We start from the raw sequence: 27,479 nt of genomic DNA, 5'->3' as shown, positions 1-27,479 counted from the left end.
CGAAAAAAATTTTCACTTCATTTGATCAAGTAGTTTTGTTCTTACAGCGAAAAACAATTATTTATCACGACGACGTCAACGTGGCCATTTTGGAAATGTACCTAGCAGAATACCTCCATTTTAGGCCAAATTTCGCAATCTAGCCTTTTTTTCTCGCCATATTGAGATGCGCAGTGCGCACAACATATCTGCAATTTTTTTACGTTTTCTTTTTTTTTTTTTTTAAATCTGCAATTTTTTTGCGTTTTTTTTTTTTTTAAAATAAGAATACTATTGAATATGCAAAGAAATTGAAGAATGCAAAGAATTGAAGAATTTTTATACGAGATTATTTTCAAAACATGCTCAGTTGGACACGCATGCATAACTTCGAAACTTCTTTTATTTACTTCTGTTACAAATTAAAAAAAAAAAAAAACACACCAAAAATGGCATCTGTCTTCGCAAAAAAAATTAAAAATCTCATTCTGGTGGGGAATAAAGGGCTAGATTGGCCTAAAATGGAGGTATTCTCCTATGTACGGCAGTTACCTGCCCTTGGGGAATTCCTGGGCCTGCAATAACATTTCCAAAATGGCCACGTTGACGTTGCCGTGATAAATCATTGTTTTTCGATGTAAAAAAAAAACTACTTGATCAAATGAAGTGAAATTTTTTTTCCGGAGAACTTCAGTCTATAACAGTTACGTACAATAAAATTTTTTTTTCAATATTTCCATTTTTTAATGTCGTCACTAAACTGTATAAGTACCAGACTATCAATACACACAAAAAAATATAGATTTATTTTTGGGTAAAGTTCCCCCGGGTTTTCCTTTCACTTCAGTAAATAATGGTCTTTTGTTATATATATGGCGTACTATTATCCTTATATATATGATGTTTATGTTTATATATATGTATAAGTGATAGTGTCTGTGTGTGCTTGTGCGTCTGTGTTCATTTCCCTACGCTAAAACTCTCAATTTTAAGCCTACAGATTCGAAATTTGATATACAGGGTACTGAGATTTGGGAACATCGATGTGATAGGTTTTCGACAGAAATTTGGCGATTAAGTGGTCAGTATTCAACAATTAGACCTTTGAGAACTCTACCAAACTCCTCCTACAATTTAAGGTCTGAACACGTGATATTTTATATATAGATTCCTTGGACATGGATCTAACGTATTAACTTTACTTGATCCCTAAACAATAAATGTTAATAGGTCATAAAAGGGGTCAAAGTTTAAAAAAATTGACCGTTTTTTTTTCCTCAGCATATACTTCAAAACACCTGGGCAACGCCGGGCACCGATTGCTAGTATTGAATAAATTTAAATGATTTTCATTTTATATCTAAAAGCTAATCTAAGATTGAAATAAAAGATCTGAAATAACTCATAAGACTTTTCAAAAGGATTATAAATATTATGTTCTATAACAACTAACCAAAACATTTAAGATTTTTACTAAAATCTATTCATTTAATGAACAAAAACATAAACTAATAACATTAAAATTTGACATCTTTTCATCTTATTAAGTTGTTATAGATCTATGAATCTTTAAAAACTTTCCATGCTTCCACTCCACCCTAAAGGAGGTTCATATTGAATGTGGACTTTAAAATTACAATTTTTCGATGAAATTTTTTTTTTTTTTTTTTTTTTTTTTAGTTAAAAAAAATAGTTTGGAAGATGTACTCCAAATTCTTCAAAATATACACAGCATTGCTAATAAAGAACTTGCATTCAAATAACCTGTCATAATTTGAGCTCATTCGGATTATTAATTTACAAATTACACTTATTTAAGTGAATTTACTGTTGCAAAATTTCAAGACAATAGGAAATCTGAATTTCATGTGTTGATAAAGCATAGCTTTCTGATGAAAAAAAAATTGGTCAAGTAAAGTAATTCGGACTCTGTTCTATCTAAAACAAGACTTAAGAAATGGTATTGTAACTTTAAATGCAGTCGTACAGACACAAATGATGCTGAATGTTGAACATTCAGGTCGCTCAAATTCGGCAATTGTCTTGAAAAACATAAATCCACAAACTTGTTTTAACTGATCATAAATAAAAATTACTTGATATAGCAGAGGAATTGAAAATACCAGAAGACAGTGTATTCACATTTTGCATGAACATTTGTCATTGCGAATGTTGTGTTCAATGTAGGTGTCTTATTTGCTTACAGTTCATCAAATATAACAATGTGTTGACGATTCAGAGCATTTGCTCACAACTATTTCAACACGACAAAAAGTTTTTGCCTCAATATATAACAATGAATGAAACAGTGATCTATCTTTTCACTCACGATCAAATTGTTAGGGTTGTCCGCTATCTCCCCTGCTTTACATCCTTGTGAGCAAAGCATGAGGAGGCAAGTCCAGTCCTGCATGGATAACTCTATCTGGAGGATCGAGAGCCAGGGTCACTGTGTTCACCAATGACATCACAGTCTTTGTGTCGTGCTTCTGAGACATCAAGGTAGTGACAGAGGCACTCACACAGTATGAAAAGATCAAAGAGGCCAAAATCAACTGTAGCAAGTTGACTAGTCTGCGGTTGGGGGTCTGGAGGAGCACCAACACTCTTCCTGCTCCCTTCAGCTGGACGGACAGCCCAGTTTGGATCTTTAATGTGTGGTTCGGACCAGGTCTCCAGCTTGAAAAGAATTAATCAGAGATAAAGTTAAAGGTCGAAGATGCGGTTGACTCATGGGTTAAAAGGAAATTATCCTTGAAGGGTAGAGTGGAGGTGTGCAACACCTACGTCTTTCTGCTCATCCTTTACCTCCTGGCTGTACTTCCTCTGCCAAGAACTATCTATAATCCTGCTTCTTTAGGACAAAGGGAAACATTGTGTTCACAGACAGGTCTGTATTCAATGTCCATATGAGGGAGGCTTGCAACTGCCTAACTTGAGGTGTCACTGAAACTAAGAAACTAAGAAACCCCCCAGGATCCAGCAACCTTTCACAGTTTACTAGAAAGGAACATTATAAAGAACTAGTGAGGTGGGGGAGACAATTCACTCGTCAAGCCTTTGAGGTTGTTGAAGGTGGAGATCTGCTCCCGGTGGAGCTGGGCGCCAGGTTTGAGTCATCTCAACAACTCTGAGTTTTCCTTGACATGATGATTGGCCCAAAATGCATTTCCCCTCAGTGCCATACTTCACAATGCCGGATTAATGAGTTCGCTCGACTGTCCCTGTTGTATGACCCCAGCCAAGGAAATGACAGAATACACATTCTTTGAATGCAGTGGACTCAGACGGTACTGGGCATATGTCAACAAGGTGACAGCTCGTATCAATCTCGAGCAACCTTGCCTGCTGGACGTATCCTATGTCATCCACAGCGCTGAGCTGCTGTGGGACAGGGAGAGATGCATGGTGTTTCTCGTGATCCTGGCTGTAGCCAGAATGGTGATATGGACTTTGAGACTGCACAAGAAGCATGGGGTTGAGTCTTTTGCTGATCAGGATCTGATCCCCTTTTTCAAGACCCAAGGTAAAGATCAGATGTGATAGGAAAAGATTACGTCGCACGGCCTGTGACCAAAAATCAATTAAGATAGCGAGTCTGTGGCAAGTTGGAGTTTGTGTTCCCCGCCTGAGCATATATATATATATATATATATATATATATATATATCGTGTGAGGTGCCAAGTTCGTGTTCCCTGCCTGAGCATAGCGTGCATGATTGCCGATCCTGTTGGACTCCAGACCCCTAAAAGTTCCTAGATTAGGTTCTTAGCTAGTGGAGTGAATGGTCCCCTCCATCCTTGATAGGAAACCTCCAAACAAAAATTATCGACTAATTATAAAATTTTATTTTTACTCATAGTATATATATATACATTTTATTAAAAAAAAAAACGAGTTGATTCAGGGAATTTTAAGTAGGACAACCACCGGTGTGCTTGTGGTACTGTGTGGTGAATGATAACCGTTGCTAGGACTAGCATAGACCAACAAAAGGTACAATGATGAGGATTACCATAGACCCCCTTCTCTATTTTTGAGTGGCCTTGTGCCTTATTTTTTATTTTTCTATTTTTTTTTTTTTTTGTAACATTTTATGAAAATAAAAATGATATAACTCAAATTGACAGTCAGCTGACTGGACACCAGCAAGTAAAATTCATCTAAAGATGCAAATATCTGCAGACAAGATATTGACCTCCGTATTTTAGGATGCACTAGGTATTTTGTTCACCAATTACATTGAGAAAAGAAAACCTATGAATAGTGAATATTATATAACATTATTGATGCATTTGAAGGAAACAAATTGCCAACAAACGGTCACAAATGAAGCAAAAAAGAGTGATCCTTCACGACAATATTCAATATCGCAAGTCAATTCCAATAATGACAAAACGACATAAATTACACATCAAATCGCCACTGCACCCACCCTATTCAACAGATCTGCCCCCACCCCCAATGACTACTGGTTGTTTGTAGATCTCAAAAGAATGTCTCAAGGATTTTGCTCCAGTGAAGACGTGATATCAAAAGCCGAAACATATTTTGAGACTAAAGACAAAATGTTAAGCAAAAAAGTTATTGAGTTTTTATTAGAGAAATGTTACAAATGGAATAAAGTCGAATTTTTAGTAAAGCCCGAGATTTATTGAGCATTGTGTTAAGAGAAACATTTAACAGTTATTCAGTAATTTCCTTGAATTGATAATGAATTTACTAATCAGAATACTAATTTTAAAATGAGTAAATTTAGTGTTTGTACAAAAACATTTTATTTCTTATGAAAAAAACATATTTGTATGAGTAAATTGGTGCAAAACGTTTATGTTCATTTATATACACAGATATGAAAAAGTCAGTATACACGTTTATTATCATTAAGTAGCAGAGTCACCTTATATTACTCGGGCAAAAGTGTAGCAGAACTTCTGTCTTCTCGCTTTCTTCTTCTTCTGTTCTCTCTCCTCGTTTTCTCTTTCTTTTTCACCCAGTTCATTCCTCTCTTTAGACATACACATACATAACTTTAGATGACATAAGGGAAATAACTCTGTGAAAAAAAATCAGTTACTTCCCTTTACATGATACATGAAAATCATGTTTACTGCTTGATAGCATTAAATAATATAAATGGCTATTTGACCTCCAAAAAATGAATCTACATTTTAGATATTATTTTTCCAGGGTTATGTCAATTAAAAAAAAGTTTATTTTTCAAGTTTTACCAAGACATACGTACATACAGACGTTTGCCTTTCATATTATAGAAACAAGAACTGTGGTTTAGATGAGTATGACGAACCTAGGCAACGTAATATTGATTATTTTTCCTCACTGATTATTTATTATTTTTTTTTTACATAGGCGTCACCACTTATCAAGGCCGATAGGCCACTCAAGGATAAGGGTTAAAGAGTGTAGAGTAGTCAAAAGGACAATATAGTAATCGATAGTAATGGAAGTTCGGTAAATTTGTTAACTTAAGTGGAACGGCTCATCAGAAACTTGTTCACGTTGGACTTGAAGACAACCATATTATAGACAGCTGGAAAGCAGGAAAACGGAAGACAATTCCACAGGCGTGCAGTTCTAAGAAAGGAGCTTTGATCATGGAATCTATGTTTAGGTTTAGGCACAGATAAAGAGTGTGGAAAATTATTGATAATGTTTTCAGCTAGTCTAGTGTTTCTTGTGAAAGTTTGGCGAGGGGGAACCATAGATTGAAGCTCAGTCAAACACTTTCCATGAAAATAACGATAAAGTAGAGACAAACTCGTAACATCTCTTCTGTGAGATAGAGGTTGCAGCGAAGAGAAAAGGACATCTCCCACCAGGCCACGAAGTCTATTTTGAACCCTATCAAGGCATGACAAGTCTTTTCTAGCAGCTCCTGCCCATATGTGGCAACATTATTCCATCCTTGGACGTATCTGGCTCTTATATAGATAGAGAATTGCATCAGCAGTGAGATATCTATTGGATCGATAGAAGGATCCCACCATTTTTCCAGCGGCCTTGGCAACAGATTTGATGTACGTATTCCATTTAAGATCAGGAGTAATGGTCAATCCCAGAAGCTTGTCAAAACTTGAGGCCTCCCCAAGACGAGAGCCATTCATTTTAATTGATGCCAGATGGGGATCAGAACGTTGATGATGTAAAGATAGAAGCTTGGTTTTAGATGCATTAAAAGTAACCAGCCACTCCTTTCCCCATTGTACAACGTGATCAAGATCAGAGGAGAGAGAATTGGAGAGAACTTTGTCGTTTACTGTCTTAGATGTGCTACCATAGATGGTAGTGTCGTCAGCAAAAATGTCTACGAATGATGTAAGGATGTGATTTGGAAGATCATTAATGTAGATCAGGAACAGAGTTGGGCCCAGGATGGACCCCTGAGGGACTCCAGCATTTATACTGTGAGCTTCTGATTTTTGCCCATCAACTACTACTCTTATGAACCTATCAGAGAGAAATGATTTAATAATTGAGAAGACATTTCCAGCTATACCATAGCTGGAGATCTTGTGAAGTAAACCTTTATGCCATACCCTATCAAAGGCCTTTGATATGTCAAGAGCAATTGCCCTAGAAAGGTTGCCTCTGTCGAGAGATTCGCTAATCCTATGAGACATAACTGTAAGCACATCTGCTGTAGATCTAGCAGAACGGAAACCATATTGTGTGTCACTAAGAAGGTTATTTTTGCTGAGATGGTTGATTACTTCTCTATTTAACACAGATTCCAGCAACTTACTCATGACGCACAGGAGACTTATTGGCCTGTACTGAGAGGGGGATGAACGATCACCTGAATTCTTAAATACAGGGCTTACTGATGAGATTTTCCAGGGTGATGGGAAGCAATTCTCCTTAAGACAACGTTTAAACAGTTTTGTAAGTATGGGTGCTAGTTCTGGTTGAAGTTTTTTGAGTACTATAATTGGAATACCGTCAGGCCCGGTTGCTTTACTGGAATCAAGGTTTTTGATTAGCTTGGCAACATCACATACAGATATTTGTATATCACATAGTGTGTTTTCTGATACAGGAGGAAATATTGGTCGCAAAGGGTAGAATTGGCTGCAAAGTTATTGGCAAAGAGTTTGGCTTTGTCTGATGCTGACGAGATTAACTCAGGTCCATTGATGATAGTTGGGATAGAGCACACGCTTCTGTTCAGGATTCTGTTTGATTACCAATGAAAAGTGTAATCTTAAGATTTGTAATGATTCGATGCTGATTAAGTCCATCTTCAGATTGACCTATAATATGGTCTCTCTGAAACTTTGACAATTTCAGTGTCATACTTAAATAGTGATATATGACAAATAGATTTATATCCAAAACAAAAAAATGTCAACTAGTATAAAATATAGACATTTCAAACATATCCTGTTCCTTAGTACAGCTCCAAATGTTGGCCGTTAATGAAGGAAGCAGAAAGTGTAAGCATGACTTCTTTCATATATATATATATATATATATATATATATATATATATATATATATATATACATGGTAGTTTCTCGATAATCGAATGATTATAGAAATCATGGGGCAACTGCTACAGATTAGTTTGTTTTAAGTAGATATATGTATTGTGCAAAATAGGGCCCATTCTCTCCACCGTGACAGTTATGAGTGTATAGGTGCTCTACATGAATATATTTTACTTGGTTGCAGGTTTTATCCAGAGTTATTCTTCCAGACTATGTTACCTTACTAAGGTTTTAAAATATACCATTGCACGCATAGTTGGGATAAGAGATATAGATCATACCTTTTTCTAAGTGTATTCATGAAATTAATGCAATAACCCAGTCAGAAATTAAACGAATACATGCACTCTTTGGAGTTTTCACCACATGATTGAGAACGCTGTTCTTTTGCCTCAGAACACATGTGGATAATATTGAAGTACATATTAAAAACATCCTTAAGGCTATATATTTTTGCAGGGAGATTTCACAGTCTTCCCACATACAGCATTTGATATTCTTAAATAGTCACCTGTCTGATATAAAATGTTGATTAAGTTCCATGATTTTATGAGAAATGGTGTTGCAATGTAGTTATACTTTACCTGTAAATCGTTGACCATCACTATTCATGTCTATTTACTGTTGTAGCAATAAACTAGTCATTAGACAATATCTCAGCATTTCCTCCGACTGTAAAACCGTTAAAACTGTGCATCTCAGGTTTAGAGTCAGTAAAGTATTTTGAAACGTCATATTCAGCTTTGTTCTGCTCTTTTTGTCTGAATAGTATAAATCTAATTGCCTTACCACTTTTAAAACATATTTCGGTAAATGATTGGAGATATTTTTTGTGCCAAAACAAAAATAGAGATTCTATTCCAGTTCTGCTGTGTGTAAAAATAAGGATCTGCCTGTGAGTAGGATTGGTAAACTAAAAAAAAGTCCAGAGATTCAGTATAACAAGACTGTCGAATATGAACAACTTTGCTGCAGTCATTCACTGCTCTTACCTTGTCTTAAATTGTATAATCAGTTTGGAAGTAGAAAAATTTGTCAAAAATAACTCAGAATAATGTATTAACAAGTGGGATAAAATGTCAGAGCTAAAAATGAGAATTTAAACTATATCTATATCAAATACGCAATACTGAATATCAAAATAGCAAAGTTTAATGGATGAAACTTTTCTGATTATTTAATTCTATCACACAAACATATATAAAACTATTTCTTGTTCTGGAATCTGGTAAGACCAAGACATCAAAAGTAAAATAGATTATACCATTATAAAGTTGTAAATTGAGGAGAGGAAAGTAAATGTCTTCACTTTTTTACTAACTCGATGTTTCAGAGGTAAAGAAGAACTTTAATGGAATATTTCAATAGTTTTGTATCTCATATAAATATCAACTATTAGCCCCAGGAAAGAGACCAGTTGATATATATATATATATATATATATATATATATATATATATATATAGTAAGAAGACCCGACGTTGCCCGGGATTGAATGAGGATCAACGAATGTTCCACATACTTTTATTGTTATCAAAATTGATGAAATTGCCCATTTTTCAATTAAATCGATTGATTGCCTGCTCTAGTTGGGGATCTACTGCGGTACACCAGGAGGAAAGTTCACATGCCTTCCTCCAATGACTTAGTCTATAATACATTGTAGTCTACATTGCACTGTAGAGAACTTACCTGTTGATTTTATAAAATTATTTTTATGTATAATGGTTTGAATTAAAGTTTAAAATGCAAAGATCAAGTATCATGATTCAATTGAGTTCTAAACAGAAACATTCATTTTGGACGCGCCTCTATCTTATCAAAGAACCTACTGCTAATTTTATATGTCGGACCCTTCTAGTTGTGCGGTTATAAAACTTTTCAAATGCACTTTATAAGGTGTTAACTTTGTTCAAAATTAGATTGCTCCTTCTTTAATCCGATTTTTCGATTATCAATTAACGATTTTTGATACTTATCAGGGGTAAACCGACACAAAACCTATCTAAGAACACTCCTAGACACATAAAGTATATTTATGTGAAAATTCATAAAAATCGGCCCAGCCATTTCAAAGTCCATAGGGAACGAATTCACACACACACACACACACACACACACACACACACACACACACACAAAGTGCCTTATATATACAACTAGGAGCAAGACCCGACATTGCCCAGGATGGAATGATGATGCAAAAAATGTTTCAGATTCCCGTATTTTTATTGTAATTAAAATCTATGAATTAATTTATTTATTGCGGTCTATTATCCTCATCTTTCTTAGTTGTTGTTTCATGACATTTCGGCCAACTATTCCTCTGGCCTTCGTCAGGTGGTAATCGCGACAGGATAAGAACTCCGAATCTCCTAACTGCATTCTCAGCCATCCATGCCATCCATAGTTATTGTCGCCTCACCACGCTTTGGGCGGCTTTGAGTAGGATTGAAACCGCTATCTTCAGACAATTCTCACCTGGAACCATAGAGATTCAACGTCTCTATCCACTGCACCATGGGTCTCGAAGGGCGATCAAGGTTGTAAATTTTTGGTCTTATAAATCCACGTTTATTCATTATCTGATCTTCCATCTTCTCACGTGGTGAGACGACAACAACTATGGATAGCAGTAATTGCTGAGAATGCAGTTAGGAGATTCAGAGTTCCTATCCTGTTGTGGTTATCACCTGACGAAGGCCAGATGAATAGTTGGCCGAAACGTTGTGAAACAACAACTAAGAAAGATGAGGATAATAGTCCGCAATAAAATAAATTAATAAATAATACTCATCTTTGCCTTTCCTTCTTTCATCGGATTATTTTGATTATCAATATCTATCGAAGATATTCCGATACAAAACCTATCTAAGAACACTGCCAGGCACATAAAGTACCTTCATGAAATTTCATAAAAATCGGCCTAGCCATTTTTTAGTCCATAGAGAAAATATTCACACACACACACACACACACACACACACACACACACACACACACACACACACACACACACACACACACACACACACACAAAAAGTTCGTTTTATACAATAGATATATAGAGGCTGTCCAAAAAGTCACTGAAGGGTTAAAAATCTTTGTCATTTTACCATTAATGATTATTTTTTCTCTATTTCAAATATTTTACAGATAATATTTTGGAAATTAATTATGAATAAGTATAGTATTGAACAATGTAGGCAAGCTGTGAAATTGTTTTACCAAAATCAGGGGTCAATTGTTTTGACTCAAAAAAGCTTATTGACAGTAATTTCATGTAAGAGATAGCCCAAGTTACAACACAATTCGAAACATTATGCGGCGATTTGAAGATCAAGGAGCTGTACTTGATCTTCTACGAGCTGGCACACCCCAGAACGTCATCACAAATGAAAATAGGAAAAGAATGCAAGAGAGCGTGGAGCAGCATCCTGAAATATCGATTCGACGATGTTCAACACAACTTGGGATACGTCAAAGCTAACTACACAATATTCTGCACAGTTTAAAACTCTTTTCTTATAAAGTGCAGCTTATTCAACACTTGAAGCATGAAGATTTTCAAACAAGGGTTCAATATGCAGTTCAAATGCAAGAACTTGTCTGAAATGACCCCAATTTTCTGCAAAAGTTCATTATGTCAGATGAAGCCCATTTTCATTTGACAAACAAAATTACAAATTTTGGGGCTCTGAAAACCCAAGGGTAATTCATCAAAAGCAGTTGCATCCCATAAAGTGCACTGTATGGAGAAGATTATTTGACCTTATTGTTTTGAAGATCAAGACAAAAATGCTGTCACTGTTACTGGAGAAAAATATCTGACTATGATTACAGACATCCTGCACCCACAAACTCAAAATAGGCCTGGATTATGGTTCCAACAAGATGGAGCAACGGCACATACGGCAAGAAATACCATGGATCTTCTCAGGCAATGCTTTGCAACATTATTATCTCTCACTATTGCAATGTCAAATCGCCACCATGATCCGCAAGCTTGACTAGCCTCGACTTTTTCTTGTTAATAAACCCCAAACCCTGCAAGAATTGAAGGAAAACATCAGAAACGAAATAAGGGAGTTAAATTGCAATCCAGAGATTCTGCAATCTGTCATGAACAATGTTTTGGAAACAGCACAAATATACGAAACTGAAAATGGGCAGCATTTAAGACATTATTTTTCATAAATAAGGATTGTTTAAATTTTGCATTGTTTTTATTTTCCGATGTCTTAGTCAGATTGTGCTAAAATTACAGAAAGATATCATCAAAAATAAAGAATCCATTTAAGCTTAGAACCCTTAACTGACTTTTTGGACACCCTATACAATAACTCGGTGATCTCATTTTGACCAAACATGACCGAACATTAACTCCTGCACCAGAAAGAGGTCTATGCTGAACCGTGGACATTGGAATAAACAAACAAGAGATGTAATAAATATGACAGTAACACAACAGTGCAAGATGAATTTGGACTACTGTATCCTCCTTTGTGTAAATTTCTACCACCCTTTCCCTTTAATTGAAGCATGCTGGTTTTATTTTTTCCAAATAAATTGAATTGAATTTAAAGTGCATATATATATATATATATATATATATATATATATATATTATATTATATATATATATATATTATTGTGAATTAAATATATACTTTTTATACAGGTGATCTTAGGATAAGCAACTTTCTACTTGATCCTGGGAAAATTCAACAGGAAGTTATTCGTCAAAATGTCAGTATCAGTTCATTTGCTATTGAACAACTTCAGAACGCTTCATTCAATATGATAGAATTTGTAAAATTGGTAAGTAGCTTTATTATATTGATATTTACATGCATTATTTTTTCTTTATCTCATACATAGTTCATGATATGATAAAAAATTTCAAGATGTATGAAACTTTCTTACATTAATTTACTTTTTTTTTTAATCAACAATTACAGAATGTTTCATTAAGAGATCGCTTCAATATGGTATATACATGTTACTCTTATTCATTGTTATACGGGTTGCATTCTATCTATCTATCTATCTATATATATATATGTATATATATATGCTTCATTAATATTTGCTGTTTAATAATAATAATAATATATATATATATATATATATATATATATATATCGATCGATGCCTTCATTCAGTCTCGAAAGACAAAGGATACTCCTTGTAGGGGCAGCTGTACATGTAATTTCCAACCACACCTCTACTGAATTGGCACTGTTTAAGTCCAGAGCCAAAGAGAATCCAGGACGACTGGAAACAATGCTGAGATAAGTTGAGGGCACATACAGCACCTGGAAGTCCCAAATGGTCGTCTATTTTGTACTGACCAGGTTCAACATTGCTTACCTTTACTGATCCAAAGGGAACCGGTATGTCAACGTGATTGTGTTGTGTGTATATATATATATATATATATATATATATATATATATATATATATATATGTATATAATTGCAATAGAAAAATGCGAGCATCAAAAGTAATTTAGTTAAGCTTAAGCATGGAAAAGTAAAGGACTAGTTGTTAAAACTAGAAAAAAAAATGGACAAGATATTCTAGTAAAAAATATATAATAAATTTATAACTTAAAATATTGCAGCATTAAGAATTGATTATATAATGTTATAAATTGAATTAAAAAAAAATTCTTAATGCTGCAATATTTTAAGTTATAAAATGGATATTTTTGCAACCTCTATAAATATCACATTCATTTATAAAGATATGAACCTGCAATTCCCCAGCTATTGATATGTTAGAAACCTGTGTTCAATTGATAATATAAATGAATTGTTTGCAATAAATATTATATTGTGCTTCAGTAAATATGTTAATGAGGGGGACAAATAATTGAGTATATTAACAGATACTTTATAATTATCATTTATATCCTACTAAGCAAACCTTCGAGTAGACGATTCACGACCCTTTGGGTAACAGGTTATCTTGATGCAAAAAAACACCATAAAGTATCTCTACCTTTTCCTCTCTTCCTCTGATTTAATAGATGGTATCATTCAGTGCCCGAGCATAAGATAACAAGCAAGATCCACATAGTTTTATAAGTATAAATATAAGTATTGCTCTCATTCAACTGTAAATCTAATAACAGCCAAACACAAAAGTTAATCTATAATTTTAAAAAGTGAGATGTGTATCATTTCGATTATTTTGATTACTATTCTCATCCTGGTTCTTATACTCATAACTTTTTCAACTGTTGTAACCGTTTACCATCTTCGAATGCATTTTATCAAACTCAGAAATCTTTATGGAATGAATACTGCTTAATCCACGGGACTGATTATTCTTGTTCCACCAGGCATGATCAGTTAGAAGTTTTAAGTCATTTTTATTTTATTTTTCGTGAGGATTAAACTTTTCAGCTACTAGAAGACTGTCACTCAGAACTGATTACTAGTTAACACTTTTATCCATTGTGCCATGTGTCCATAATTAAGGGATATTTATGTTTTTTATTTATTTTTAATTATTATAAACTTTCTAAATGGAAATAAGGTATTATGTGCTGTATGTATTGCATCTTTGGTGAAGGTGGTAATAATGTTTTAATTAGAAAAAATTATGTGCAGTATACCATCTGACAAAAAGGAAAAGTGTAAAAAAATGATGTATTCCTAACAACAACAACAACAACAACAACCTTCCTTTGATGATAAGAAAACATGGAATTGTGATGACGGACAGTTTTCTTTTTCTTAAAACAGCTTCTTGACGAATTCAGGTAGTAGGTGTGTGATGCTTAATTATGTGCTTTTTTTTTCGGATCTATACTGTTTGTATTCTTGAAATTGGAATTGTGATATGGATCTCTGATAGTATTTTGTTCTTAAACTTTTGACTTAGGATCTGTGTACATCCTATTTGTCAATATTTTACTTTAGAATAAAATGTTCTGTTCTCTTAGATTTACAATAAGTTCTTACAAATACTTGTTATTCTAAATCAAAAGAGAATAATAAAATTTGATTAGATAATGAATAAACACAGAGAGGATTAAGCAATAAATAGGCACCCAGAGGATTTCAGTACTGACGAAGTTACGCCCCAGTATTGATAGTGGTTTTTTGAAGTCAGTCCCAAGTGTTTTCGAGTCTGAAGACAAAGTGAAATTACATGTTCCGGAGTTAAACGATACAAAATTTGAAAGCAGTGAAAAGAATGTAAAGTGGCAGTGAAGCATACAAATGCCAAACCATATTAGGTTAAAAAAAATAGTCCTCTCTCATTCCCTCAAAGTAAATAAAGTTGAAAAATTTTCTTAACATATTTTTGCTTTAACAAATAAAGTTGATTTACTTACTGAATTGAAAGCGTTTGTAAATGTAAATAATTTTATTGGTTGCCCGGAAGAGGGAAATGCTCTCAATTGAAATGCTTAAAATTAAACACTTGAAAATATTTCTCTCTTCTGGGCAAACAAGAAAAAAAACAAAACAAAAAAAAAACGAACGCACTAGTTTTGATTAAATAAATACTTTGCAAAAAAACAAAAAAAACAAAACAAAAAAAAACAGTTTTTTTTTTCTCTTTAGCTTTTACATGAATACTCGGGACTGAAGCACTGAAATTCTATGGATGCGCATTCATTATAAGTACCAAATAACGTATTGTGTGATTTCAAATCTATGAATGCATACTGAAGTTTATTTAGTTTGAATAGAGAACTGAAATTTCTTGCACTTTCTTTCCTTTTTTATCCTACAAACTTTATATATCTTCTAACATGTTTTACTTTTAAGATTGGCATTTATTCCCGCACAATTGATCACTAAATTTCTCGCCTTGTTTTCACGAAAGCAAATAAAGAAACAAGAAAAGAAATGCTTTCAATTTTATTCAGCTTTCAGGATAAGCTCCTGTTTTAATTGATTTCCAATTATTCAATAAACTGAGACTTCTTCCGTGTCTAAGTGACTAAGCTTTTGATTATGCCTTTAGCCCCTTACATTATGAGCGTGTCATTCTATAACTTAAGCGGCTTCACTCATAAAAACTTTATTGGCAATCTCTTAAGACTTTCAAGCATTTCTCAATGTTTTTAAATGTCTCTTTTTCGCTTTATGTCAATGTTGGCTTTGCTTTCACTTTCAGCATTTCAGATTTTCATTTTTATTCTCTTGTTGAAGTATTCGTTTCTTTTTGTTAGCTGTTAAAATATTTGTTTATATTCTTCAGTTGTATGTATTATGCCTCGCATAATAAAGCTGAAATTAAAACTTGAACCTAATTATACAACATAACTGTCAGGAAGATATATTCACTCCTTAACTCTTCAGTTTAAAAAATGATACTGTATTATCTGTATTATTTGAACTACTATTCTCATCTTGGATGATATTCTCACAACGTTTCGGCCGATGTACTCTCTAACCGTCTTCAGGTTCATCTTTTTGAAAGAATACTTTATTGGTCTCAGAAACGCTTATAAAATTTCGAATCATACCCTTTTATGTATGGGGTTAGATTGTTCTTGATCTATTAGCCCTAATCGGATAGAAGTTATAAATGTGTTTTTATTTTATTCTTAGTATTGCCTGCAGTGAGAATTGAACATTCAACCACCAAAAAGACTGTCATTTAGAATTGAGTCTTAATCCAGTCCATTGTCTATCACACCACATGTCTAAATTCGAAAATATGCAACTAAAATATGTTGGAAGTTACATTTGTTGAAACGTTATTAGAATAGTACCCTGAATAGTCCGAATAATACAAGTAGAAAATCCTTATCTAAAAAATTCTGAAAGAAAAAATAATGTTACTTATTTGAAAAATATGCCGAGGCATAAATAGCCATATTTATAATTCAACTTAATAATCAAAATTTTGTTTTATTTGGGTTATGTAGACTGCTATTCTCATCTTCATTGCTATATTCACAATATCTGATGGCGTGTTCTAAAAATCCAAACATCGTGCTGTCATAAAAACGTGTTTTTCTGCTGTAAAAAATAAACTTACTCGATCAATTTAAGTGAAATTTTGTTCGGAGAACTTTACTCCAAAACGGATAGGTATAATATAACTTTTTTTTCTCCGGTATTTTCATTTTTTAATATCTTGATTAAACTGATGAGTTTTTTTTTTTGATAGCACATAACATTGGATTTAAGATTGGATCATTTAGTTCAACTTCAAACTTTTGCTATTTTTGTTATTTTTGACTCTCTTGAAATTTTCATAAGTTATTACCAATGATTTCCCACTGGTAAAAACAGGCGTTTTCTTTGGAGTCTGAGTGGTAATATCCTTAGATATTATTATTATTATTATTATTATTATTATCATCATCATCATCATCATCATCATCATCATCATCATCACCACCACCACCACCTATGTTCTTTTTTTGCAAGAGATGATTTTGGAACATTACAAATTTCCTTAGATATTATTATTATTATTATTATTATTATTATCACCACACATATATTCTTTTTTTCCATTTAGGTTTCTGCAAGGGATGATTTTGGAACATTACAGTGGATTAACGACCTGCAGAATTTCTCTGAGTATCGATCTATGCAAGTTCATCAGCCAGAGAACATTATATGGGCCTATCAAATGTTGTGCAATGAAAGCCTCATCACAAGATTTCTGATTTTCTCTGATCCGGCATCTGCTTTGGCTGTCCAACAAGAAATATGTTATAATTTAACAAAACGCGAATCACGCCAGCTGTTTAATGATTTTGTCAACAACTTCAATTTGTACAAATTTTTAAGAGAGGTAGGTATATTTTAAATATTTTAGTTTTATAAAATCTGTAAGGTATTGACCTTAAACTTTACTGGGGTCGTCTATACAAACGTCTGTAACGTTTCTCAACTATGTGTAACATCACTTGTTTTACTTTCATTTTTACTCCTTTTTACTCCGAACAAGGCATATTGTCACTTGGACTATAAAGGACTACTATTTGGGATCATGTCTATATATATATATATATATACTCCTCTACAGCCCACACAATTTGACTTATCATGACCAATCCTGGTATGATAGTGGTCCCTCACCTAGAAATGGTGCACCCCATTTTTCAAGGTCAAAGAACAAACTGATCGCTTTTTTTTTTCAAACATCCGGGCAACGCCGGGCTGAAATGCTAGTATATGTATAAAAGTGAAAGTATCTGTGTGTGTCTCTGTCTGTATACATTTCCCTACACAATAACTCTGTCAATTTGTGGGTTTCCATAGTCTGATGTATATATATATATATATATATATATATATATATATATATATATATATATATATATATATATATATGAGAGAGAGAGAGAGAGGAGAGGTAAAGATAACATGAAAAAAATAGATTTTTGCAGAGAGAAAGGGCTAACCTGCTGGATAAATGAAGCTCTACCCGATTATGAAGAGCAATTTATAAGAAAATAGAAGTAGATAAAAATTAAAGTTACATTAGAATTTTATTAAATTATCATGTTAATAAAGATGAGGGTGATTTCCTCTCTCATTTCCTTTTCCCCTATTATAATCACTTTATTCTTATTGACATATAATAGTTCTAATGTAACTTTAATTTTGATCTCCATATATTTTCTTTTTATATATATACTAGCGGGGTGGGGGGTACCCGGCGTTGCACGAGTGTTTGGAGGTGTGTATGCTCGGGCGGGGTGGGGGTGGGGGGTTAATCAAAACATAAGAATAAGCGAAGTAAAAAAACTAAACTAAAAAAAACAAAAAAAGAAAACAGAAAAACGAACGTTAAAACTTCTTTAAAAAATCTGAAAAATAAAGCGGTGGGGTGGAGGGGGGGGGTAATCAAAACATAAGAATAAGCGAAGTAAATATTTTAAATATTAAATAAAAATTAAATATTATATAAAAAAAGTTAAAACTTAAAAAAATCGAAAAAAAAATTCACATAAGGCAAACGAACGATGTTAAATGTAAAAAATCGGAAAAACAAAAACAAAAAAGAAAACAGAAAAACGAACGTTAAAACTTCTTTAAAAAATCTGAAAAATAAAAGCCCCCCAAAAAACACGTGAAAAATAGCTTAAATAAGCCTGTTTCAATATTAACATTTAAAAAATCAGTGGGTACCTGGCGTTGGCCGGGTGTTTTTGGGTGTGTGTGGTTGGTCGGGAGTGGGGGGGGGGTTAATGAAAACTTAAGAATAAGCGAAGTAAAAAAAACGGAAAAACGAACGTTAAGTAAAAAATGGCTTAAATAACCCTGCTTAAATATTAAAATTTTAAAAATCGAAAAAAAAAGACATCTCACACCACGATTCAAACCCAAAACCTTTAGATAATGACCAGCGCTCTAACCAACTGACCTAAGACGACGTACACGAAATTAGGTCATATTTTTAAATCTTTAAACCAAATCAGGTTATGACGTCGTATGACGCATGCGTAGAAGCGACATCGTCATGAGAGGACGTTTTTTGCTGACCCCCCCGTAGAAAAGTGCTGATTTCAGGGTGAAAAAATTAACGTTTTTGGCTAATTTTTCGATATTTGTCGGACGAAGTGAAATGCATTCTGTTGAATTTAATTTCATATGAGGCCAAATTTGTGAATTTTTGTTCTGTCTGTCGAAAGTTTTTAGCAGACATACGAACACACTCACATACATACATACATACATACATACATACATATATACACACATTTTCACTTTTATATATATAGGAGATAGATGAACCTTTGACTTGATGCTGGCTAGGAAAATTGAAGAAACCAAGTATCGCAACATCCACAATGCTAAACCTTTATCCATGATATAAAAAAACATTTGTTAAGAATTAGAGAAGAGCGTTCTCACTGAGTTTTTTTTTACTTAGCTGCAATGTATGGGAAGGGAGAACTTTGTTTTAATTTACCTAACAAAAGAATAAAATTCTGATTTGTTTATGAATTAAGTGAAATGCATTCTGTTGAATTTAATTTCATGATGAAGTGATGTGGAATCGAGGAGGGATACTAATCGATTTGTTTTCTTGTCCGAGGTATGTGTGAGGGCGATTTCAAAAAAAAAATTATAATGTAATACTGAAGTAAAATGACATTTTGAGCCTTATCTCCATCTCTTCATGACTTACACATTATTTTTTTATATAAGGTTTAAATTAAAATTCTAAAAATAAATGCCGGAATATGCTGGGTAGGCATAGATGGTAGTTAATATGAGAAAGTTTAACTTGAGTAAATTTGTTTTCTATAAACTAACATTCATCAAAATAATGTATTCAGTTAATTCCTTCTAATGTTTAATTGTACTTGCATTTGAATTCTGTTGACAAATGTTGAAAGATATTTAGAGAAAATTTACTAAAATAAATTTGATTTTATTAGCTTTTTAGATATTTTTCTTTATTTTAGAAATGATTTCTGCTATTTTGAAGCACAATACACAAAAGGACAAATGTTTAGTTATCTTTTTCTTCAAAAAGATTTAGACATTGCCAGATAACGTTATAATGGACAGCGTATTGCCTTAGCTGAGGGCAATGGAAACCTGCTGGAACATTCAAGTAGCCTCTTAAGACTCCTTCTAGAAATTCATTATCATCCACCGAATGACTGGTATGAATATGACAGTATTAGGACTAAGGACACTTGATGTTTCAACGTAAGGATTGTATTATTAATTTCTGCTGTTAACGTTTTGTGAGTTAATCCATTTGTTTATAAATTAAGGTTGATATTTTCAAGTTTTAATGACATTTTTAATACTTTCAATGTGCCATTGTAACATGGTTATTTTGTGTAAGTAACTACTAAGGTTAATTAATTATACCTTTATTTCTCATATCGATGACAATAAAAAATCATTCAGAATAAGATTAACATTCAAATATTACTTTTGTTCATGGCGTCTTTATTTACTTGCATTAAATTTATCTGTTTAATATGAAATTGTTATTATGATAATAATTATAATTATTAAAATTATTCGAATAGCAGCGACAGCCACTGTCCCATGCGCTAATGATCTTTTAATATGTATTAAATAAGGTGTTCATTTCGAAATTCTGTATAAGTTTCCAAGTTCAACATAAGGATTCTTAAGTGTGGAGAGATACATCTAAAAGTTATATCGGCCAAAACGTGAATATGAAAATAGTAGCTCAAAGAATGAAAATTAGCAATCTGCACCAAAATATTTTTCAAAACAAGTATTTCTTCTTCTGACGGAGTTAGTTAAAAACTAATTATTAGTCAAATAACCTTGAATTATTTTGCAAATTTATTTGTATGATTTAAAAAATATTTAATTTAATACTAAGACCCCCCAATAAGATATTAATACACCTAAAAAAATTTAATACAAATTATTCTATATATCAAATGCTAACATTATCACTAGCATAATTCACACAAGCAATATGGATGAAGTCTACATCACGACGACTGCCAGTTTGATCCTGCAAAGAAAATACAAGTCTCATCTAAAGATTTAACTAGAAAGTTGACTAATGCAGAAACTAATAAATGATTATGGCTTAAAGGTAATCAGATAAGTAGTATTAAGAAATATGAAGCTTTCAATCAGTCAATAAATGCGTTTCACTATTGTAGGTTAATCCATTCGGAAAAAACATTGCTGGCATAAATATACAAGTGTGTGTGTGTGTGTGTAATGTGGATGTAGATGAATGAATCTGTGTGTGATAGTTTACAGTTTCCTTTTTATCCATTTGATGCATTATTTATATATAAGTTTTAAATACTTTAATACTGCAAGTGCTTTTTTATACAAAGTAGTAAATATCGAATAAAAATCAACTTAAAACAGATTTGTAAGAATGAGTGCCGGATTCTTTTATCCACTTTCTATACTTTTGGATTGATTCTACCAACTTTGAACAAACTGGAGAGTTCAATTTTCAATATGACGCAATATAATATTAACTAACAGTACCTGTGGAAATTCCACAGCAGACTTTTTCGTATGTAATATAATGATGTTGGCATTCTGTAGATATTCAGCATAAATGATATTATTGTAGCTCTTTTGTTAAAACAGCCAACATATTTATCTAATCTAGCAGGAATCACGGCAGATAGAATGAAAACAATCTTCCTCTGTGGATGGAATAAAGATTTTTTTGAATTGGAAACTATTTTTTGATTCAGAAGAAAAGACAAAAACAATTTTGTTCCAAACAAAATGGCAAACGTCAATCAGAGAAGCTTTGAATTGTAAAAGCCAAGACGAAGATAAAAGAATAGAGTTTGATGTGTCTGATTGTAAAAGTCTGCAGATAGAGAGAAAATTCCTTGTGTTTGACACAAAAAAATCATGTGCAGGAATTATAAAATATCCAGCATGTTTTATTGAGTGATTCTAGTTTCTGATTGGTTGGGAGCAGAGCATGGCTTCATTTGATTGATTAAGTCCTTTCGGCAATGTCTATAAATAGAACCTTCCAATCTTGGGGAATCATACCCTAGTCATAATAGGAAAAATATTGCAACAGATTTCTTGTTTGAAATTCGATAAGGTTACCGAATTCAACATAAAAATTCAAAGTTTGAAAAGATGCAGAAGACGTTGTTAAAATAAGAATATTAGTTTGAATAATCTAAATAATACAATAAATGTTTTGTTATAAAATGTGTGTTTGGAAACTTTGATTCATAACACTAGTTTACAAAACATTAGGCAAACATAAAAATAGTTGTTCTAACCTAATTTGGGTTGCTAATTTCAGATAGGATATCCATTTTACTCAACATCTCTCTCTCTCTCTCTCTCTCTCTCTCTCTCTCTCTCTCTCTCTCTCTCATAATAATTATTCATTTGTACCTACAGACATTAGTGTTTCATGCTTACGCAATCATTAATGTAGGGATAACAATTCCTCTCTGTCATGATATTCAAACCCAACTAAGAAGCCACCTAAGTGTTGTCAGGTCACAAAATATGCTTAAATAGGATATTTTAATTTATGCAGATTACATATTTATTATTATAGAACCAACTCTGTATTGATTATTATATTGTACTCAATATATATAGTAATGGTTTCAAAAGTTATAAAAATTCGGATGCCATCAGATAAAATTCAAATCCAAACATTTAACTTTTTAATAATATTCGATACCGTCTGAAAACTTGACAAATTAACACAGTTAAACACATACATAGAGTATATACATTATGTTGAACTATACTTGCCAAGTTCGAATTCTTCATTTTTTTTTCTCCTTAGCAGCTATTTTTTTCGCTAAATTGTGCTTGACCTGTCCAAATAACCATATATATTAATTTCAAGTCTATAGACTAAAAGTTAACAGAGTAGAGACCGTTTCACAGGCAGACAAGGCTACTTTTATAATATATAAAGATATATAATTGTAAACCGGAAATATTTGAATGTCTTGCCCTAAAAATTCTCTCCCTGATCTTATCATAATATATTATATGATACAAATAATAGTATTTAGTTTGTCAGTGCTCTGCAATTGTTATGTTTTTCTATGATGTGTCCCTCTTAATGACACCCTTGTAAAAAAAAATTAAAAAAAAAAAAATCTCCTATATAATAAAATGATTTCAGAAATTCCTCTGTGGACCAAAGTATTGTAGGTTTGCAACAACAAATGTCACCTACAAATCCAATATGTCTAGGCTATTAGCCACTATCTTATTTAACTTTAGAACACGATTTCAGACACATTTAGTCGTTATAATAAAATGCTATATTGCATCCGAGGAGCAATACCATCACAATTGCAATATCTTTAGAGAAAGGAGTTCCTATTTTTCCCTCTAAATATTTAGACCTCCTACCGCTACCAGTCGACACCAGGAGGAAATGCATAATGTGGTTACACCCATCATAACTGTTTCATAAGCACATAGACATAACACAAGCTTTCCCTTTTCCAATTCATAAATAATAATGGCTTCCTTGTAAAAATCCATCCATTCTGATTGGCTGATTGTTGAAAATTCTCAAATTCCGGAATTCAAATCTACTAAATAAACAAACACTGACTAACATTAAAATATGGTGTCACTAACAGACATGTTTTAAAGTCTAAAATTCTTATTTTTCATACAATAAATCGTACATGTCATTAATAAACACTTTTTTATGCACTTAGATTACCGTGCTATTTTTTAGAATGGTATTTACAAGTTCTTACAGTCGTATTTGTTTGTGTGTGTGCGTACGATAGATTAACATTTTTCATTTAATACTTCTTAGATGTTATTACTAAATGTTATGCTTATTCAATTGTGTTAGCAAGATATTTTTTAGAATTGTATTAACAAATTATTACAATGGTTTGTTTGTGTGCGTGCATGTAGCGAGCTATTTTTTAGAATCATATTAACAAGTTATTACAGTGGTGTTTGTTTGCTTGCATGTGTGCATGCGTGCATGTGTATGTATGCATGCATGAGCCACAGTGAAGCGTGGCCGGCTATAGCTAGCATTATATAAAATAAGAACATTATCCTATGAATGTACTCATTATAGTAAAGTTGTAATTCATAATATAAAAATAGATGTGATATAGTAAAACCGTTCGAAAATTTAAATTTATCACATCAAAATTAGAAAATAATTACTCATTCACATGCTTGCAAAAATATTTTTCTAGTTTTTTTGTTTTTAAACCAATCTCGTTAACTTGTAAGTTTTGTTACAATTTTTGAATTAACGTTCTGCAAAAAGCCTTGCAAATAATAGTTACAAGACATTTCTTCTATGATAATATTAGTGGCTTTATTTGGATTCTCCCGTGTTACTGTCTGGGTTACCATCTTTAATTTTTCATAGTTATGATCTAGTTTTGGGTGGATTGATGGATGCGAACATGTTAGAATATTTAAAATATTAATTGATGAATTTAACAAAAAAAATCATCAGTAGGTTGATTGTGTCATAAGTTGTTAATTATGGCATGAAATAACTATTTAAAAATACCCCTCTTTAACTGAACACATGATCTTATTCAAGCAATCATAGCTTTGTATCTCCTAGTATTTTGTTGTTTTCTAAGAAATTCTTGTTTCATTTCGACTCTATCATCTTCATTCGATAGAGAATGCTTGACATTTGTTTCAGAAACTTGAAAGTTGATAACAATACTTATGCTTAAGGAGGTTTACTGATAAGTTCAATCATTTCTGACTGCATCAAAGGGAAAGATGCATGAATTTGTCCAAAAGAGTGAAAGTTAAAAACAGCGGGTTTAATCTCTACATTAAACATATAACATTTTTAAAAACTAAGACGTTTTCTTTCCATTATAACATACTATCGAGGGGTACCCGGCGTTGCCCGGGTGTTTGGGGGGGGGGGTTAAAAAAAAGTAAGTATGAGGATCGAACCCGAACCGTTGAGGCAAAGTTGTAAATTAAAGTGTGAAAAAAAAAGTGCGATGTTAACCATTGGCCCACCGCGAGATGCTAATGAAAACACGTTTGAATTTATTTAATTAGTTGGATTTAGCAGGTGCCCGTTTTAATGAGTTAATGAGGTCAACTGCGGGATGGTATTCATTTACTGTTGAACGCTTTTCTTTTCTCACCCCCAAGATGTTATAGGAAAAAGACTAACCCATATGCGGCGAGCGACAAATATTGAATATTTATCTTCCCGAAATCGAGCAAATTAAATAGACAGGCGAACTTCGTTGTTAACTGTGAGATATTACGATTTGTATGTGATATAAAAAGTTTTAAAAAGTTGTTAAGTGAGCGACCGCTTCTCTGAAAAAAGCCTTTTGTTGACATACTGAAAAAGCGAACACACATACATACATACACACATTTTCGCTTTTATATATATAGATTATGGCATATTCTAAATATAGAAATTCCATGGCAGACACTTTCATATGTAATATATTGTTGTTGGCATTCTGTGGATGTTCAGTGTAAATGATATTATTGTCGCTCTTTTGTTAAAACTACAAAAGTATTTATCTAAGCTAGCATGGACACCTGGCATAGCCCGGTCATAAAATATGCTATATGATAATTTAGTTTATGTAGATTTCGTATATATTATTACAGTCAATTTTCTATAGATTCTTTTATATTATAAAGTTGTGATTTCAAAAATAAAAGAATATATCTGTAGTACTTGGGTACATTAGCTTGAAACCGAAACCAAAACTTCTGAAGAAAAAAAAATATATATATATAATATATATAATACACCTATGTATTATATATTTGTGTGTGTGTCTGTGTACATTTCCTACGCAATAACTCTGTCAATTTTTAGTCTACAGACTCGAAATTTTATATACAAGGTAATGAGATTTGGGAGAATCGATGTGATCGGTTTTGGGCCAGAAATTTAGCGATTAAGGGGTCAAAGTTCAACGATTTGACCTTTGAGAACTCTACCAAACGCCTCCGACAATTTTGGGTCTATGCACTTGAAATAGGTTCCTTGGACATGGATCTAACTTAATAACTTGATTTGAGCCCAAAACAATACATGTTAAGGGGTCATAATAGGAGTCAAAGTTTAAAAAAATTGACCTCTGCGGTCTCTTCCAAATTACTCAGACAATTTCTGGTCTAAATATTTGAAATTTTACATAAAGGGTATTCAGAGATAGGACAAGCTTTTTCATCAGTTTGGGTCGAAAATTTTTAGTTACCAATATATAAATATATGTATGTATGTCTGTTTGCATGTCTGCCTTAAACTTTCAATAGAGGCGATCGATTTTACCAAGATCAGTATCGTTTTAAAGTTCTATCTTTCATACGACAAAAATCGAAAAATTGGCTAAAAACATTAATATCTTCCCCTTCAACTAGGCACTTTTCTACAGGGTTACTTTTTTCGCCGATATTTTTGAAAGTTATCCTCTCCTTTAGATTGTCTATCCTTAATTTAAAAAAAATGTCGCTTCCGGTTTGGCGATGCTCGTAACAGCATAAACGTTAGGTTTTACCCTGTTCTTTTCCTCCTTTGCAGTACGGGTTCGAGCCTGCCTTCCTACTACCACTTTTTTTTTTTTTTTGCTCACCATACACATCCAAACACCCGGGCAACGCCGGGCTGAAATGCTAGTATATCTATAAAAGTGAACGTGTCTATCTGTCTTTGTGTGTGTACATTTTCCTACACAATAAGTCTGTCAATTAAAACTACATCAAAAGTCTATATATATATGTCTATATATGTCTATATATATATATGTCTATATATATATATTTATGTCTATATATATATGTCTATATATGTATATATATATGTCTATATATATTTATATGTAGATGTATATATATGTCTATATATATATATGTCTATATATACGTATATATGTCTATATATATATATATACGTCTATATATATATGTCTATATATATGTATATATTTCTATATATATATGTCTATATATATATATATGTCTACATATATATGTGTCTGTATATATATGTCTATGTATATCTCTCTCTATATGTCTATATATATGTCTCTCTATATATATGTCTATATATATATATATATATATATATATATATATATATGTCGATATATATATATATATGTCTATATACATTATGTATATAATATAAATTATATATATAATGTGTATTATATATATAATATGTATTATATATATAATATGTATTAGATATATAATATGTATTAGACATTTTGACTACAGACTCGAAATTTTATATACAAGGTAATGAGATTTGGAAAAATCAATAGGATGCGTTTTAGGCCAGAAATTTGGCGATTAAGGGGTCAAAGTTCAACGATTTGACCTTTGAGAACTCTACCAAACTCCTCCGACAATTTTGGGTTTAGCCACTTGGCATTTTAGATATAGGTTCCGTGGACATGAATTTAAGTTAATAACTCGATTTAAGCCCAAAACAATAAATTTTAAGTGTCAGAGTTAAAAAAATGTATATGTATTAGATATATAATATTTATTAGATATATAATATGTATTATATATATAAT

The 27,479-nt window shown here is 32.4% G+C and overlaps 1 protein-coding gene across 2 annotated transcripts in view; it reads left to right on the top strand.

Moving 5' to 3' along the window:
• The window catches only part of LOC145257268 (phospholipid-transporting ATPase ABCA1-like), a 379,489-nt gene that overhangs the window by 146,977 nt on the left and 205,033 nt on the right, over positions 1-27,479 (top strand). For both annotated transcript variants that reach the window (XM_080115647.1, XM_080115648.1), the window contains exons 6-7: positions 12,170-12,309; positions 16,991-17,269. In XM_080115647.1, the coding sequence (XP_079971773.1) occupies positions 12,170-12,309; positions 16,991-17,269 (419 nt within the window). The remainder of the gene's footprint in view (positions 1-12,169; positions 12,310-16,990; positions 17,270-27,479) is intronic.

Source organism: Euprymna scolopes, chromosome 3 (genome assembly GCF_053919585.1).
Source record: "Euprymna scolopes isolate OS-2025 chromosome 3, ASM5391958v1, whole genome shotgun sequence".
In the NCBI taxonomy this organism is placed as follows: domain Eukaryota; kingdom Metazoa; phylum Mollusca; class Cephalopoda; order Sepiida; family Sepiolidae; genus Euprymna; species Euprymna scolopes.
This window is presented reverse-complemented; position numbering and strand designations above follow the sequence as displayed.